The sequence below is a fragment of the Olea europaea genome, chromosome 7 (genome assembly GCF_002742605.1).
Source record: "Olea europaea var. sylvestris chromosome 7, O_europaea_v1, whole genome shotgun sequence".
Lineage (NCBI taxonomy): Eukaryota > Viridiplantae > Streptophyta > Magnoliopsida > Lamiales > Oleaceae > Olea > Olea europaea.
This window is the reverse complement of record NC_036243.1, coordinates 25,761,672-25,777,765: the sequence shown is the minus strand read 5'-3', so window position 1 is coordinate 25,777,765 and position 16,094 is coordinate 25,761,672. Positions and strand designations below refer to the sequence as shown.

Genomic DNA, 16,094 nt, shown 5'->3' with positions numbered 1-16,094 from the left:
CCCCGCAATGTTTGTGTGTATTCTGGCAAAACCTTGTAGGAGGTTATTTTGTACATGTGTATTCTAGTAGAACCTTGTAGGAGGTTATTCTGTTCGTGAAGTACGGCTCTTAGGTGTTTTAGCTCTTCTCAAAGAAAGTTGATTGTGGTTCTTGCCACTTCATCTTCAAGGATAGGAATAAGGTTTCCTAGACTAACATCTTTTGTTACCTTTGATGCACTAAAGTTTGATGGACTAAATGTATGCTGATTTTTATTCGCCCTTGTTAGTGGCAATCTTAATTAATGAAATATGCCAGTTTGAATTCAGAAAAGGGAAGATTTTTCAAGTAGTCAATATTTTTTACCAAAATAAAATTTGTCACTCGCAAATTTTTTTTATTAAATATTGTCATTTAGTCATGCAAAATGACCATATAATCCTTTTATTAAAATATTTTCTAGCAACTTTGACGAGAAAGATTGTAATGCTAAATAAATTGAAAACTCTCGTCAATTTTGTTTAATTGGACAAAAATGCATATTTTATTCGAAATATGTGCATAATGAAGAAAGTCCATTTTAAATAGATTATATATTCTCATTAGTTTGACAAGAATGTGAAGTTGTCAACGTACTTTAAAAAAAAAAATTCGTTGCTCTCATTATTAATTAGAACTCTTAAAAGTCTTTTGGAAAGACGCAATAAGTTTACTCGAGAGATATTCAACTCATAACTACTTGAGATTACGAGAACTACTCTTTACCATTGTGATTGTATGCCGTTTCACCTAAAAATGCAAGTGTCGATGAAGATCTAATATATTATACATTTGTGATTGAATAAAACGTTTCACATAAAAATGCAAACCCCAATGAAGATTCATGTGAATTTGCAAATAATCTAAATAAGTGGTGACTTAGAGGATCTCCAATGTCCTGATAGGAACGGATACGATCCAATTTAACATTTAAATAAATATTATCATATAAGTTTAAAAAAAAAAATGGTGTGTAAATTCATCTCTAATGCAATCTGATGAGGATACTGTCGATGTTAAAAAAACCAAAAGACTTTCAAAGTTTGGTTAGACAAAGCGACTCAACATGATTTATATCTTCTATCCATCATTAAATGTGATTTTATTTTTAGAAATTAAAAAAAAAAAAACATTTAGACAATATTGTTGAGTTGTAGTTAGAATCCTTTGGAATTCAATTGAGCTCGGCATCTATTCATTAGACACTAATGGCATGCCACAAAAACAACATGCCTTTTAACTTGTATAGACTGAGATGATAATTCATATAATGTATTAGATATGCTCTAAGAAGAAGAAAAATGGAGAAGAAACAAGAAGGAAAATCGAATATTTGGAATAAAAAGGTCAATTTACATATTCGTGAAAAATATGTCCTATTTCATCCTTTTTTTCATTTACGAGATTCTCTTTACACAAATTTCTCTAGATATCATGGAATATTCTAGTAACATTTTTTTTTATTTGCTCTCATACAAAAGTATAAATGATTTTCTTCCCAATTCAGAATGTTGAAGTCAAGAATTGCTAAGCACGATTTTGGACCAACTTTTTGGAAAAATAGCACTTTTTATTGATAATGAGGGTTTACAAGTATGTTCCTTCGTGGGTGTGAATTGCTTCTTTTTTTTTCTTATGATCCCCCCTTTGAGGGAGGGGGACATCCTTTTCTATTTATAGAGTGAATTAATTCTAATTCTCTTGGAATTTTGTCTTGTCAATCGAATCATTCATAATGCCAAACTTGGTTTGTGTGCCGCCGATCTCTTTGCAATTGGTTAACGAGGCCGGCTCCCATCAAATCATAATCATTCATCATTTTATCAGAAAATCATGACCTACTTCAAGATAAATAGTTTATAGGGGTCAATTGGTGGTTTTTGGTGGTGCTGACGTCACTTTTTTTAAGTGTTTCTGACTGACTGGGTGATTTAACAAGATGGAAGGAATTTGCATTTATTAGATCTGTTGAAATTATGGTAGCCACAAGTCCGAGCTGACTTCATAAACCCGACTTGGTATGTGGACGAGATAGATGCCAAGTATATTTTAATTGAGATCGAAGATCGGTGGTCAACATAGAATATTGATCATTACAATAAAATCCGTATATCGTTACTTTGTATTTTTTATTATTATTATTATTATTATTATTATTATTATTATTATTATTATTATTATTATGTTTCACTTAAAAATGCCAGCCGCAATGAAAATCTTTGAATTATGCATTTGTAATTGGATAACGTTTCCCATAAAAATGCAAACCCCAACGAAGATATAAATCTAAATAAGGAAAAAACGAATATGATGGGAGGGACAAGAAACAAAAAGGGCAATAGTATATTTGAAATGAAAAGATCTATTTACTCTGAAAAATAGGTCCTACTTTACTTTTTCTTTCCAAAAAGATCCTATCTCCATAAATTCTCTACATATTATGGAATATTCAATTATATCTTCAGCTTTTCCTTTTTATTTTTTTGAAAAAAAGCCTTGAGTACATAGAATTTCTTACCGAACTCGTACAGATGCTGATGTGGCGGAATCTGATTCACCTGCATTTTTTCCATTTTTCAATGATTTCACGTCATGTGTTGTCTGTCAAAATTTTCTGTACTTGTAGCATGATTGTTATTTTTTCTCATACAAAAGTATATAATGTTTTTCTTAACAATTTATAATATTTTCAACTTCCAATTTACCATTTAATTGAAGTCCAGACAAATAAATTTAAAAACTTGAAATTTTTTTTTAAAATTTTATTTTTAAACAAGTAGAATTATTCTTATAACAACAAAATATATCGAATTAAAACTTTAACTTGACAAATATGATGCGTTCATTGGATGCTATTAACTTTCTTTTTTAGTGGAATGTTGAAATAATTACACGATTATAAAATTAAAGTATATTTTTTCCAATACCATAGTCCAAGTTTATCTACTTTTGTCAAATATTACATTGATGCTGGTTACATAAAGTAATTAAATTATAATTCACAATAAAATTGAATGAATGGTTTGATTAGAAGTATTGAAGTGTTTGGTTTCGAATGGCACAATATTTGTGGGACAGAAAAAGCATTAATATCACTGGTTTCGGAGTGAGTGCAGATTCAAACTCAAAATCAATTATTGGTGTTAATGCTTGAAACCACAACTTTTAACTTACTCTTTTCCCCAATAATTATAATTTACCTGAATGTAGTCATTTCTTTGTAATTTTAGGTGAATTCCTTAAATGGCGATGTCGAGTGCTTAGGCTGATCAGCTTGTGATAACTCCATTCTTAGGACGCCTTTGACCCCCATCCCGAGACAACTCCAGACTTTTATTTGTACCCAATAAAATTTACAATTATAGAAAGCACGCTCTATATGAATGAGAAAAAGTCTTCAAATCACAAAATTGAATCAAAATCATTGGTTCGTGTCCATGGAACATCGTCACGGTTAAATTTTTTATTTTGAAGCGAACTAAACCTAAAATATGGTTTGGTTTAGATTTATAAAATTAAAATAGATGAAAATTGAGCCAATTAAAAAAAAAAAAAAATGGGACAAAAACATCAAATAAATGAGTTAGGAAACTTATTTGTTATAGATTTTGTATGATTGATGATAGGTTTCATGTCTTTCCAAGTTAAGTGAATAATATGCTCATCATTTACAAGTTTATGCGAGTCTTCTTTGTATTTTTATTTCCTTTGAAGCATGAAGAATGATAAAATATGCATGTATTTGTAATATTTTATTTCTTAAACGCTAATAATGAATGAGTTTTATTCTTGTAATATTTATGTTTTACTGTGTTTAGAAAATATGTTATGTTACTTTCATATTATTACATAAACTACGGTTTGAAACCAAAACGAACGACAGAAAACGGTTTGATTTGGAAAGCGTTGGCAAATATTTTGCCTATATAAGAATAGCCCGAAGAATAACCAACCAATGAAGTTGAGAAGGAGAAAGAATTCCGTTTTTTCCCAACTTCGCCAACAAACATACACACATAAATGTATCTTTCTCAGAGCTCTCTTTCTGAATTTCTGAGACATGGTATCAATCTTTAGCCTTCATATTACATTTCTTTTCAAGATAATGAGAATTTTTCATAATAAAATTATAATTAACCAATGAATTGTTTAATCAAATTTTTTTGTTCATCTGTATCTTTTGTGAACAGGAGGAAAAGGTTGTTATTTCTGCAGCAAATGCATTAGATTACAAAGGATTCCCTGCTGACAAGTCCAAAACTGGTGGATGGATACCTGCTGTTCTCATCTTAGGTTCGGACTCCCCCCAGATTTTTATTTTTTTAAAAATATTTTTTCACTTTTCTGTTTCATATATATTAATTTATTCATAGAATTTCCTAATTGAATCTGAACTTTTTATTCATAATAAATTTTCAAGTTTTCTTTTTCTTTTTCAATAACATTTTTTTTTTAATTTTTCAGGAATAGAATTCTGTGAAAGACTATCAACAATGGGAATAGCAGTAAACCTTGTGACATATTTGACTGGAATAATGCATCTTTCAAGTGCTACTTCTGCTAATATTGTAACAGATTTCATGGGAACCTCTTTTCTTCTGTCATTGCTTGGGGGATTTCTTGCAGACTCTTATTTGGGCAGATACAAAACAATTGCAATCTTTGCACTTGTCCAGACCCTAGTGAGCATTTTCCACTTAGAATTCAGTAATAATTTAAGTTCATTAACGTGAAGTCTTTTTCTTATGTTCGTGACATTGCAGATCATGTTAGTTTACATCTACCCTTTCCTATTCTGTTTTGTTGTACATAGAGTATGCAAAATATGTTTGAACCATCTAAGTCGTTATTTCATAATTTAAATCCTTAGGGGCTGTTTGACAAAGCTTTTGGTAAAAATTTTAGCAGATTTTGATAAAAGTTAATGTAATGTGTTTGAAAATTTGATAAAAGTTCAGTGAAGTTTTATCAACAAACACTTAAACTCCATGTTGTTTCTGCTATATTCCTTTAACAGCCTTACACGGGGTCTAGGATTCCTGTGCAATGAACTCAGTATCAAAACTAATTCATTTTGTGCTTTCTTTGAACCAGGGTACAATCATGTTAGCTATATCAACAAAGCTTCCACAGCTTCGTCCACCTCTTTGCCAAGCAGAATCACCACCCACCCTATGCAAACAAGCAACAGGATATCAAATGTCAATTCTATTTGCATCTCTATATATTATGGCAATAGGAACTGGTGGCCTAAAATCAAGTGTATCAGGTTTTGGAACAGATCAATTTGATGAAAGCGATGAAAAGGAAAAGTCAAAAATGAATCTCTTTTTTGGTAGGTTCTTTTTCTTTGTTAGCCTGGGAACATTGATGGCTGTTACAGTTCTTGTTTACATTCAAGACGAATTGAGCCGGAGTTTGGGTTATGGGATTTGTTCTATGTTCATGTTTACTGCAATTTTGATATTCCTGGCTGGAACAAGAAAATACAGATATAAGAAATGTGCAGGGAGTCCTGTGGTGCATATTTTACAGGTTTTAGTGGCTGCTTTTAGAAAAAGAGGGGCTCAAATCCCTGCAAATGAGAAGTTGTTGTATGAAACGACTCCTGAGGGTTCAAGGATTCGTCATTCGGATCAGTTCAGGTAAGTCTATGTTCCATCAACTTATATATATATGATAAACTAATTAACTATCAGTGATTTTCTAACATAAATATCACATTATGCATTTACAGATGCTTGGACAAGGCTGCAGTTATCATGAAAGAAGACCCAAATACAAACAATATAATATCTCCAAATCCATGGTGTATTTCTTCAGTAACAAAGGTAGAGGAAGTGAAAATGATGATCAGACTTCTTCCAATTTGGGCTACAACAATTATATTTTGGACAACATATGCACAAATGATTACATTCTCAGTAGAACAAGCCTCTACAATGGAAAGAAACGTTGGAAGTTTCAAAATTCCAGCTGGTTCCTTAACTGTCTTCTTTGTATTAGCCATATTAATCAGTTTGGCAGTTTATGACCGTCTGATCATTCCTGTATGGAAAAAATGGAAAGGAAAACCAGGTAACTATAATATTATCCATCGTCATTGAATTTCTCCGCATATTGTTTGCCATAAAACAGATATTGGGTTTTTTTTTTTATTAATCCTTGAGTCCCTAGGTATGGGGTTTGCCGGTTTGCTTTTCATTCTTCTGCAGTACATCGACTCAACATGGTAAGTATTGTTACTCTATGCAGGTTTCACAAGTCTACAAAGAATAGGCATAGGGCTATTCCTATCAGCAGTAGGCATGGCGGTTGCAGTACTTGCAGAGAAGAGGCGCCTCACAATGGTGAAGAAATTCGGTCGGAACACCCAAACTCTACCGTTAAGTGTCTTCTTTTTGATCCCACAGTTCGTCCTTGTGGGCTCTGGAGAAGCATTTATATACACTGGACAGTTAGATTTCTTCATAACTCAATCACCAAAAGGGATGAAAACAATCAGCACTGGCATATTTTTGACAACTCTTGCATTTGGATTCTTTCTCAGTAGCCTTCTGGTAACCATTGTTAAGAAATTGACTACATATGGTGGAAGAAATGGATGGGTTGGAGACAGCATTAATTATGGGAGACTAGATTGTTTTTATGGACTTTTGGCCATATTAAGTTTCATTGATTTTGGGATTTATCTTGTTTGTGCTGCATGGTACAGACCACATACAGCCGCAACGAAATTACAGACCGAAATGGTTTCTAATAAGGGTTCCTCCACTGAGGAGAAGTGCTAGTTGGTAAGGTAGATTGTACAAAAGACATAGCATCAAAAAATCTATAGACCAAATTTGTTGCTAACAAGGGTTCCCCCACTCAGAATTTCTAGTCTAACATCACAACTGCTTTGTTGGGTAAGGTCACATTTACAATATCTGAGGAAGAAAACGAACTCAAAATCCCTTTATTTTTTGGGCATCATTTATTTTTGTGTAGAAGGTACCATGTGTACAGAATCTTTATAAACATTAGGGGTTACATCTCTAATTTGATGTCATTCAAGGAAAATTTAATTACGAGCTTATTGTAAATATCTACTGTAGTAAACAAACGAGCTTCTTTTAAAGAGCTTTTATAGCTTAAACAAACATCCTTTCGAGTAATTAGTTTAATTAGCTTTAGAAGAGTTGTTCATAGCATATGACGCCCAGTAGACGACTTGACAAGTTAACTCTCTACTATGGTACATAAAAGACAAGAAAACTAGCCTCGAACAAATTCGGAGACATTACTGTAGAATCTTTCATAGACAACACAATCAAATCTGAAAATGTCAAATATCTGTCTGCTAAGGTGGCAATACCTAGTGATTCATTAGGTGTACAATAATCTTGGAAGTGTTAAGCATAGAAGAGGAGTCTCAGTTTCTTCCAACGAACTAGTTCATACATGCAACAGATACAAGAGCAGGAGCTTAATAACCAAAACACAAACTGCGTCCGCATCTGCCAGAAAGACCTTGTCATCGGACTAAGCAGGCACTGCATCAGGCCAAAGAATAGTGTAAATGAACATTGTATTATTGATGAACAGTACTGTGTGTCTTAAAGCAATGATATGCCTTATCCATAAATAATCTAGATTGTGGTCAAAGAAATTTAAAGGCCTGGACAAACAAGAATAGGATTAGTCTAACTGGAGCCTATCAGAAACACATTTATACATGCAGAATTTTTCATCTTATTCTGATTTTAAGCTTTCCAAGAAATCTACAAGCCAAAGCCATCTTTAAATTTGCTTCTATCTAAAAATCATTCAAATGTCCTAGGAGTAAATGTAAACCAGCTTCCAACGAAAAAAGAGAAAGAGCCACGTTTCATTAAGAACACCGTCGTACGGTTATGCACCCATGGATAACCTTCTCAAGGTAAAGTTTCTACCAATGTTGCCCAGTATTTCCCGCACACACAGGACAAGAAATTGGATATGTCCAGACACCATTGTGAGGGTAAACATTATAGTAGAATAAACAAACTTACTGTATGTTGATGTATCAATCTGCTCAGGAAGCTCTTTTATATCCACTTCAAACCTCTCCTGGACCTGCAACAAATTACAGAGCCAGGCATCAGGATATGAAAGCAGCTAAAATAAATGCAAAATCTCTCTCTCTCTCTACACACACACACACACACACACACACACACACATATATTTCAATCCCTTGCCTGATTGAGAACATCAGAGTCCGAAGCAGAAGAAACAAATGTGATTGCAAGACCTTTGGTACCAAACCTTCCAGCTCTTCCCACCTATCAAGCAGAATATGAAAACAAAAGAACGTAAGGATTGATTGCTCGCTGATGCTAAACACAGCTGATATTAATGAAATAATTAAAAAAATACCCTGTGCAGATAAGTGTCCGCAGAATCTGGCATGTCATAGTTGATAACAATGTTAACCCTTTCAATATCAATTCCTCTACCAACCAAATCTGTTGCAACAAGGATCCTCTTATGCCCTTCCTTGAAGCCCTTGTAGCGTGTCAATCTGCACAATGCCAAGCCATTGAGAAAAATGAACATTTATGGCATTTAACACAAGTCAGAAAAAGGCCAATCTTTACTTGTCCTTGCATGAAAATAAAGATCACTACTCCGAGATGATGATCATATTTAATATGCAACAATTGAACAAATGTGCAGGGCACACTTCGTGGCTTAAATTGATGCCAAGGAAAATCAAATGCTACTTTATGACGAAGCCCATCCGACTAATGAAGAAACAAACCAGATTCGAGTTAAAAAATCTCTACATGTGCATCTGTTTGAAGGTTTAAAGTACACACACACAAAATAATTTCTAACTGTTTATTACTCCAGCATAATGTTTTAAAACCTTGTTAATGCAATTTGGGCATGATGCAATGTGGCAGGGGGGCCCGGATCAGAGGGTGCAGCGCCCTGACCTAAGGCGCAACCCCATTTGGGGTATCTGTGGGGTGGGTGCAGATTTGGGGGGGCTAGTTGCCATCCCTAAATTCGGGCATGTTTTGATCCATCCCATTTACCATTTTTATATACCACATAAAGGAACCAAAATTTGGTTTAAAAATCTCGTTACATTTTACCAATTTTATATTGATATGATTTAAACTGATCAAACCTTTCTTCCTGAGACATGCCAGAGTGGATGCAAATAGATGGAAAATTACACTCCACAAGCAACTTATTAAGCTCCGCTGCTCTGTTCACACTCTTGACAAAGATGACAACTTGATTAAAGTCCAGCGCATCCAACAAGTCATTCAGCTTCCGGTTCTTCTCCAGCTCGCTCAATTTGATGTAGTGCTGTAGTAGGTGGATGTCAAGTAAAAAAAATAACAGAATTTAGAAGAGCAAATAGGTCATTTCAAATGCTAAGAAACAAACCTGTACAAGACCATGAAGGGTCAACTTGGCTTCGTCATCCACATAAATTTCCATAGGCTGAAAGGAAGAAATGTCACAGTAAAGCATATTAGGTGCCTGACTGAAGCTAATGGTATCCACAACGAAATGAATGATGGATGAACGTCCCCCAAATCGAGGTTCCGGTCCATCTGATTCTCCTTGCAGTTACTTTATTGCTCAGATCATCTAGAATCCACCATCACTCAACAAAAACTAGAAAGAAACTGATTATAAATTCCAGAATGAAACTGCTTTCCTAAACCCACATCCCATAACTTCCCCTCCAAACATACAAAAAATTCAAACACAAAGAAGACTCATGAGATGTGGACTAAAAACACGCTAAGTGGAGAAAATACTGGTCGTACACTGCCTTTACTTCAGGAAGACTCCTATTTCCCTTTCCATCAGAACTTTTCAAATCAAGCATTATGTTGTGTCAGTAGGATACAAAAAACATGAGAAGGGAAGAATCCAGTGCTTGAATCACTGCATTCTTGACTAGATACCGCCTGCAGAAAGCTGGAATAATGGTAAAATTGTAGACTTCTAAAATTCAAGTAGAACTGGCCACAGGACATTACATCTTGCATAAATTTCTTGCAAACTGGTCGGATCTCTTTGCTGAGTGTAGCAGAAAACATCATTACTTGCTTGTCATGAGGGGTCATCTTGAAAATCTCCTGGACATCTCTTCTCATATCTGGGAGGACATACAACCAGATTATTAAAAAACAAAAGAATTTCATACAAATGACTGAAATTAGAGTGGAGTTTGATTGATTGCATGAAGAGGCTGAATGAACATAAATATTATTCAAGACTTCAAGTCACATACCAAGAGATTCAAGCATCTTATCACATTCATCCAGTATAAAATGCCTCACGTTCCTCAAAGAAAGGTCCTTGTCTCTAGCTAGAGCAAGGATTCTCCCAGGTGTTCCAACTACAATGTGAGGGCATTCATTTTTCAGAAGATCTTTGTGGATTTTGATGTTGACACCACCATAAAAAACAGCAACTTTGATGTCTGGCAAGTATGTGCTGAACCGCTCAAATTCATGACATATCTGCAGATGAAACGGCAAAACCCATGAAGCACAAGTATGAACAGATAAAAGAAATAGATAGTTGAGGTCTTGCCCACCTATGTCCATAAAAAGATTATGAATAGATAAAATAGCTGAGGATTTTCTATGTAATTATGCATAGATGGTAGAAATCACTTCCCAAAACACAAGAAATTTTGAAAAAAAGTTCGTAGAAAGAATAAACACCTGGTATGCTAGTTCTCTTGTATGACATAGAACAAGAGCAGCAACTTGACCGGCAACAGGTTCAATCTGCTGCAATGTTGAGAGAACAAAAACAGCAGTCTTCCCCATTCCAGATTTTGCTTGGCAAATAACATCCATTCCCAGAATAGCTTGAGGTATACACTCATGTTGCACTGACGAAGAACCAAAGAAGCCTCATTTCAATTAAAAAAGGTTTACCATTCAACTTCCCAAAAGTGTGAGTGATAATAGTGATTTACCTGAAAATCACAAGTTGCCAAATTAGAAAGATACAACTCTGAAAAGCAAATTTCATACAAGTTATCGGAACGAAAAGAGTAAAGAACGTAAATATTCAGAAACTGAAAACACATGCCATCATGTCTGGAGTAAGTTCAATTAAAAGAGATTCACCAAAACTCCAAAGAAGACACAAGTAAAGAAAAATTAAGAAGACAACTACCCAATGTCTAAACTTAGAAATGAAAAGCTTCTCAAACAATGTTCCATACTTTTACTAAAAACTTCACAATAAAATAAACTCAAACTTTAGGAAATAATATGGATCCAATTGCACTGAGACCAAAGATAACTCCAATGACCTGAGAAAAACTAACACCACATAGAGCACATTATGCGTAGATAACAGATGCTTGAAAAGTACTGTACATCCCCAACAAGAAAGGGAAAATAAGAATTGCACAACAAGTAATACGATTTCTCATGGTTTAAGCTAAGCTTTATGCCCCTAGAATTGGTCATAAATTCTATGTCTATCCTACACTCCCACCTTTCTTACAGCATGACTTAGTTAAAGGATCAGATTTTAAATATAATTTCCATCACGTACACCATATGACAAATTGTTAGGGAATTAACCCAGCTAAATAAACTGAATAACCAGAAGACAAATCTTGCCTTCTGAAGGATGCTCAAATCCAGAATCTACAATAGCCCTTAGAAGCTCTGGTTTCAAAAGGAAGTCTCTGAATCCGGAACTGTGAATTCCCACGTAACCCCTGCAATGGTAAACAGGAATGATATTGTCACATTATCAGCTTTCACGAAAAGAGCAAATGTAATACTGAATGCATATTCAACTGTTAAAAGGTCCAGAGTGTAAAACTAAGTTTAAAATCCAATGGTATGACACCTGATATAACTAGTAACAACAGCTAATGCAACAGAACCAGATGCAGCGCCATAGTAACAAAAACTAAGTTCACCCCCCATTGACTTCACTGTAAAATTATTACCAATCAGCAGCCTAATAAGATATTCATAATCACATCTCTAAAACTACATTTTTTTTTTTTGGAAAATCATTTGTATCCATCCACAGAAATGAATAAAGTTCTGAATAGAAAATCTAGGCTACCAAACAATTAAACAGAACGCCATCCACAATTTTCTACTCTAATCCTTACTTTATACAGCTTTAATTTATAAGCAAAAGCACATGGGAAGCACACGTGAAAAATAAAATATAAGCGGAACCCTAAATCATAAACTGTGCATGATGATTTTTTAACTTAAAAAAACTACCAAAAAAGGAGGGCTAAACAATTAAAAAAAGCTAATATAAAAGTTTAGAACGTCGCAAAAACATAGACTGCGCACAGAAAAAGTGAGCGTTCAAGTATTAGATCAATTCAGGTGTACAAAATAAAACAAGAAAAAATATTCGTATATCACACACGTATAAGCAATGACGTATATTGATAAAGATCATGAGATATCAGAAGCTCACTTCTTGGCTGATTCGCCGTTCACTTTGGTCACAGAGTCGGGAGCTTTTTCATCTTCTTCCTCATAGTCGAGAAGCTCCTCCTCGTATGCGTCGTTCTCCTTCATCTCTCCCATTTTCCCAACTGCTTTCACTACAAAAGCATACAAGCCCAACAGATCAGTACATAAAAAATAAATATTTAGGATGTTAGCTCAGATTAATCAAATAGATAAGCCAATATGTAATAGATATATGTGGGTGCAAAGCTAGGTTTTCTCAGTTTTTGGTGATTTACCTGCTGAATTTATAGAAAGATTAGCGGTTTGTAAGGGTTTTGGGGTTCGAGTAGACTGCAAAGAAAAATGTTAAAAAGGGAAAATTTGGGGGAGAGGCAGAGAAGAATTAGGGTTCTTAAGGTAGGATGGTTAAGTAGTTGCACCTAGGGATTCAGTACAGTATGGGCCGAGTCGAGATGGGCTGCGTGGGAGATCTGAAACCAATCTTTAAGTCGGTCATTACGAAATTTTGATAACTAGCTGAAATTTGATACAGATTAAAATTCAAATTTTAATTTAAATTAAAATCAATAATTAATTTTAACCATATATTTTATATGATTCACAACTTTTCAATCATATATTTCATCAATTTTTTATCAAAATTTATTAAGAATCAAATTTTAATTCCTACAAAATATGGGTTAAATCTTATTTAAGAAAAGTAATATACAATCCTTGTTTGAGCACCCTTATTTCAAGAATTCATTTTTTAAAATATTTATGTTTAATTACGCATTTTTCAATAAAATACTTTTACACATAAATTAAAATTCTTTTCTTATTTTTTAACCATACGTTCTTCAAAAAATCACTATTCAAAAATACATTTTTTTTCCAAAATGGGGCTCAAATGAGGGCATAGTGTCACTTTTCTTTAAAACTCAACATTTTAGTTTTTTTTATTTATTTAAAATCAATATTTCACACTGGTATGTGGTCTTTTACCTTGCTTTCTAGGGTTGGACAAAACTCTCGAATTGAACCGATCGAACCGAACCCGACGGTTCTTCTCAAGTTAAATATCCGAACGAGTATTTGAATAGAGAACCGACGGGTATGGTTCGGTTCTCGATTCTAGGCCAAGACCCGAAAAATCGAATAAGAACCGAATTTCCGTATCTTTTTTAATTAATTTATTTTAAATAAGTAAAATTATTTTATTTTTTCTAAATAAATTTGTTAACTAGTTAATTTAGTTCAAACCACAAAATATGATTTTCCCATTTCTAATTTTCAATTCAAAATTAATTTAATCAAATTGACCTCAATTTTATTCAAATATGTTATTCTATTGTAGTGTCGTTTCTACCGGAGAAAATCGAATTAAAACTCTACAACATCTCTCTTAATTATTTTGAGCTCGCTATCTTACTTTTTCTGTGATTTTAATAATCAAAATTATGAAAAATTCAGCAAAGAGAGACGTGAAACACATAAAATTGAACTACGTTATTTTATAAGAGCTAATATTGAACATATGATTAATTAAATTAACGTAACTTTGTATATATTAAAAAATTTAATTATAATACGGAACTGAACCGAACCAAATAGAACTGAACCCGAACGGTTCCATAATTAAATTTGGACCCGACAGTTCCACTTACTAAATACCCAAAAAATTTGGGTCGGTTCGATTCTAATGAGAACCTGGTTACTTTATTTTCCATTATACTTTGTTATAGTTCATTAATTTGTTATAAAACCAAAAGGGTATCAAAATTTAGAGTTAAATGCACCTACGATCACGATACTTCCCCTATTGTTTCTAAATGATCATTGACCTTTAAAACATTTCTAATTAGACACTAAACTTACTAAATTGCTAAATTATCTTTTACTCCATCATCAACTTTAAAATATTGATGGCATGGATATCAGATATTTAGCCAAGCACCTCTGAACGTTTGTGTTTCACATTGTTTCTCATTGATCATTGAATTTTAAAACATTTTTTACTAGCACTAAACTTACATATCTATTGATGTTGCTCAAGATAATATTTGTTGAAAATGGACAAAAAAGTGTGACATCATATGTCCTTCCATACAAGGCAAGGACATATACACTTTTTTTTTTACAGTGAAGTGATTATTTTTAACGACATTGAACATAATTTCGACAATAGTATCATTTTGACATAAGCTTCCATTACATGCATATTATAGCTTTGCCATCAAGAATTTTTGTTAAACAATTTTCTCTGCAAGCCCATTGTATAGCGAAAACCTAATATGATTCCATTTTTGGTTAATATCCATTGTACATAGGTTTAGAAATAGCAAAATATACAAAAGTGAAAAATATAGTATGCTAGCATAATTTCAAACAATTCGCCGTTAACGTAGAAAACTTACATGTATTCCATGAGCATATAGCTCTAGTAATTTTTTTTTAATTATTATTATTTTTTTTGGGAATATTAGCTCTAGCGATGTTAGTATAATTATAAAATAATATATAAAAATTGCTGATTCAATAAAACCAAAATATTATAGTGTTCTTATCATTGATGTAAGTGGGAGCGTAAATTATAGCAAATACGAGATTACAAATGCATTCGTGCACAAATTACCGAATGAATATATATATATATATATATATATATATATATATATATATATTATTTTTAATCTTATGTAAATATACTTAAATAGACATATATAAAATTAAATAAACATATATCGTTCTAAATTCATCAATTAATATTTATTTTCATAAATTCTTTTGAACATTTTCATATTTTTTAGAGTTCGTGTTTAACTAAAATTCTAATAATCATAAAATATCATTTTCAACTAAAATCATAAAACCCTAATAATTATAATATATCCTCTTCAACTGAAATTTAAAAAAAATAATAAAATAAAAAAATTATCACACTATTTTAGTTATAATTCTTTCATAATATGAAAAATAGAATCTTATCATTTATGCCTTGTTTTAAGTATTGGTTCGATAAATGAAAGTATACGAGAAATTTCAAAATAAATTTTAATACCTGTCCAAATATTCTTATCTTATATTACAAAGGAAACACAAACTTAAAATTATCAATTAAAACACATTCAAAATTATTAGCTTATAAGCAAAAATAAATAAATAAATAAATTAACATATGATTCGAGGAGGGATTTGTTTGGTTGCTTGAGCAATGCACTCTTGAGAAAATTTAATAAATTAAAAAAAAAAGGATTTGTTAACCTTTACAATTAAATATTAAAACACCGACATGGCAATATAGAAAAGGAAAAGTAAGAACCACATTAGATATTGATAATGATTGGATGAATATGGTGGTTTTTAAAATTTTTGAAATTGTATTATAAACGTATTTAGAGTGTGATGAATATATAAAATTTGTGTGGATTTAAAATGTTTAAATAAAAGAACAACACCGAAATTTGACGTGGATGAAAATAAAATTTTTTAAAAATTTTAGTATTTTAACGCGCTCTAGACATAAAATACTTTAAAATGTATAAAAACTAAATAAATAAAATATTAAATTAAACGGCCATCCTTCATCAACAATCATATTTAAACTTTTATTAGATTGTTTC

The 16,094-nt window shown here is 32.5% G+C and overlaps 2 protein-coding genes across 3 annotated transcripts; one reads left to right on the top strand and one right to left on the bottom strand.

Moving 5' to 3' along the window:
- Positions 1-4,204: 4,204 nt before the first annotated feature.
- Positions 4,205-7,472, top strand: LOC111397571 (protein NRT1/ PTR FAMILY 6.2-like). The gene is made up of 5 exons (XM_023024565.1): positions 4,205-4,312; positions 4,484-4,701; positions 5,114-5,664; positions 5,757-6,097; positions 6,275-7,472. The coding sequence occupies exons 2-5, from the start codon at positions 4,513-4,515 to the stop codon at positions 6,808-6,810; spliced, it is 1,617 nt and encodes a 538-aa protein (XP_022880333.1). The 5' UTR covers positions 4,205-4,312; positions 4,484-4,512; the 3' UTR covers positions 6,811-7,472.
- LOC111397572 (DEAD-box ATP-dependent RNA helicase 56) lies at positions 7,255-12,920 on the bottom strand. Of its 2 annotated transcripts, XM_023024566.1 has the most exons (12): positions 12,768-12,920; positions 12,494-12,623; positions 11,662-11,762; positions 10,744-10,916; positions 10,305-10,536; positions 10,051-10,169; positions 9,446-9,502; positions 9,180-9,364; positions 8,420-8,564; positions 8,242-8,325; positions 8,053-8,116; positions 7,255-7,554 (listed from the first exon to the last, which is right to left on the bottom strand). In XM_023024566.1, exons 2-12 carry the CDS (start codon positions 12,604-12,606, stop codon positions 7,544-7,546), a joined length of 1,284 nt encoding a protein of 427 aa, XP_022880334.1. In that variant the 5' UTR covers positions 12,607-12,623; positions 12,768-12,920; the 3' UTR covers positions 7,255-7,543. The 2 variants fall into 2 exon arrangements, with proteins under 2 accessions (XP_022880334.1, XP_022880335.1); XM_023024567.1 differs by lacking the exons at positions 12,494-12,623; positions 12,768-12,920 and having other exon boundaries at positions 10,744-11,003.
- Positions 12,921-16,094: the final 3,174 nt, after the last annotated feature.

Bases quoted from the DNA above. Each gene is read 5' to 3' on its own strand.
- LOC111397572 (XM_023024566.1), bottom strand. From the start codon at position 12,606: ATGGGAGAGATGAAGGAGAACGACGCATACGAGGAGGAGCTTCTCGAC. The intron at 10,917-11,661 runs GCAAGATTTGTC...GTTCTTCGTCAG, and splicing joins ATTTGAGCATCCTTCAGAAG to TGCAACATGAGTGTATACCT. The intron at 8,326-8,419 runs GTATTTTTTTAA...TCTGCTTGATAG, and splicing joins CGGACACTTATCTGCACAGG to GTGGGAAGAGCTGGAAGGTT.
- LOC111397571 (XM_023024565.1), top strand. From the start codon at position 4,513: ATGGGAATAGCAGTAAACCTTGTGACATATTTGACTGGAATAATGCAT. The intron at 4,702-5,113 runs GTGAGCATTTTC...TCTTTGAACCAG, and splicing joins TTGCACTTGTCCAGACCCTA to GGTACAATCATGTTAGCTAT. The intron at 6,098-6,274 runs GTAACTATAATA...TACTCTATGCAG, and splicing joins AAAATGGAAAGGAAAACCAG to GTTTCACAAGTCTACAAAGA.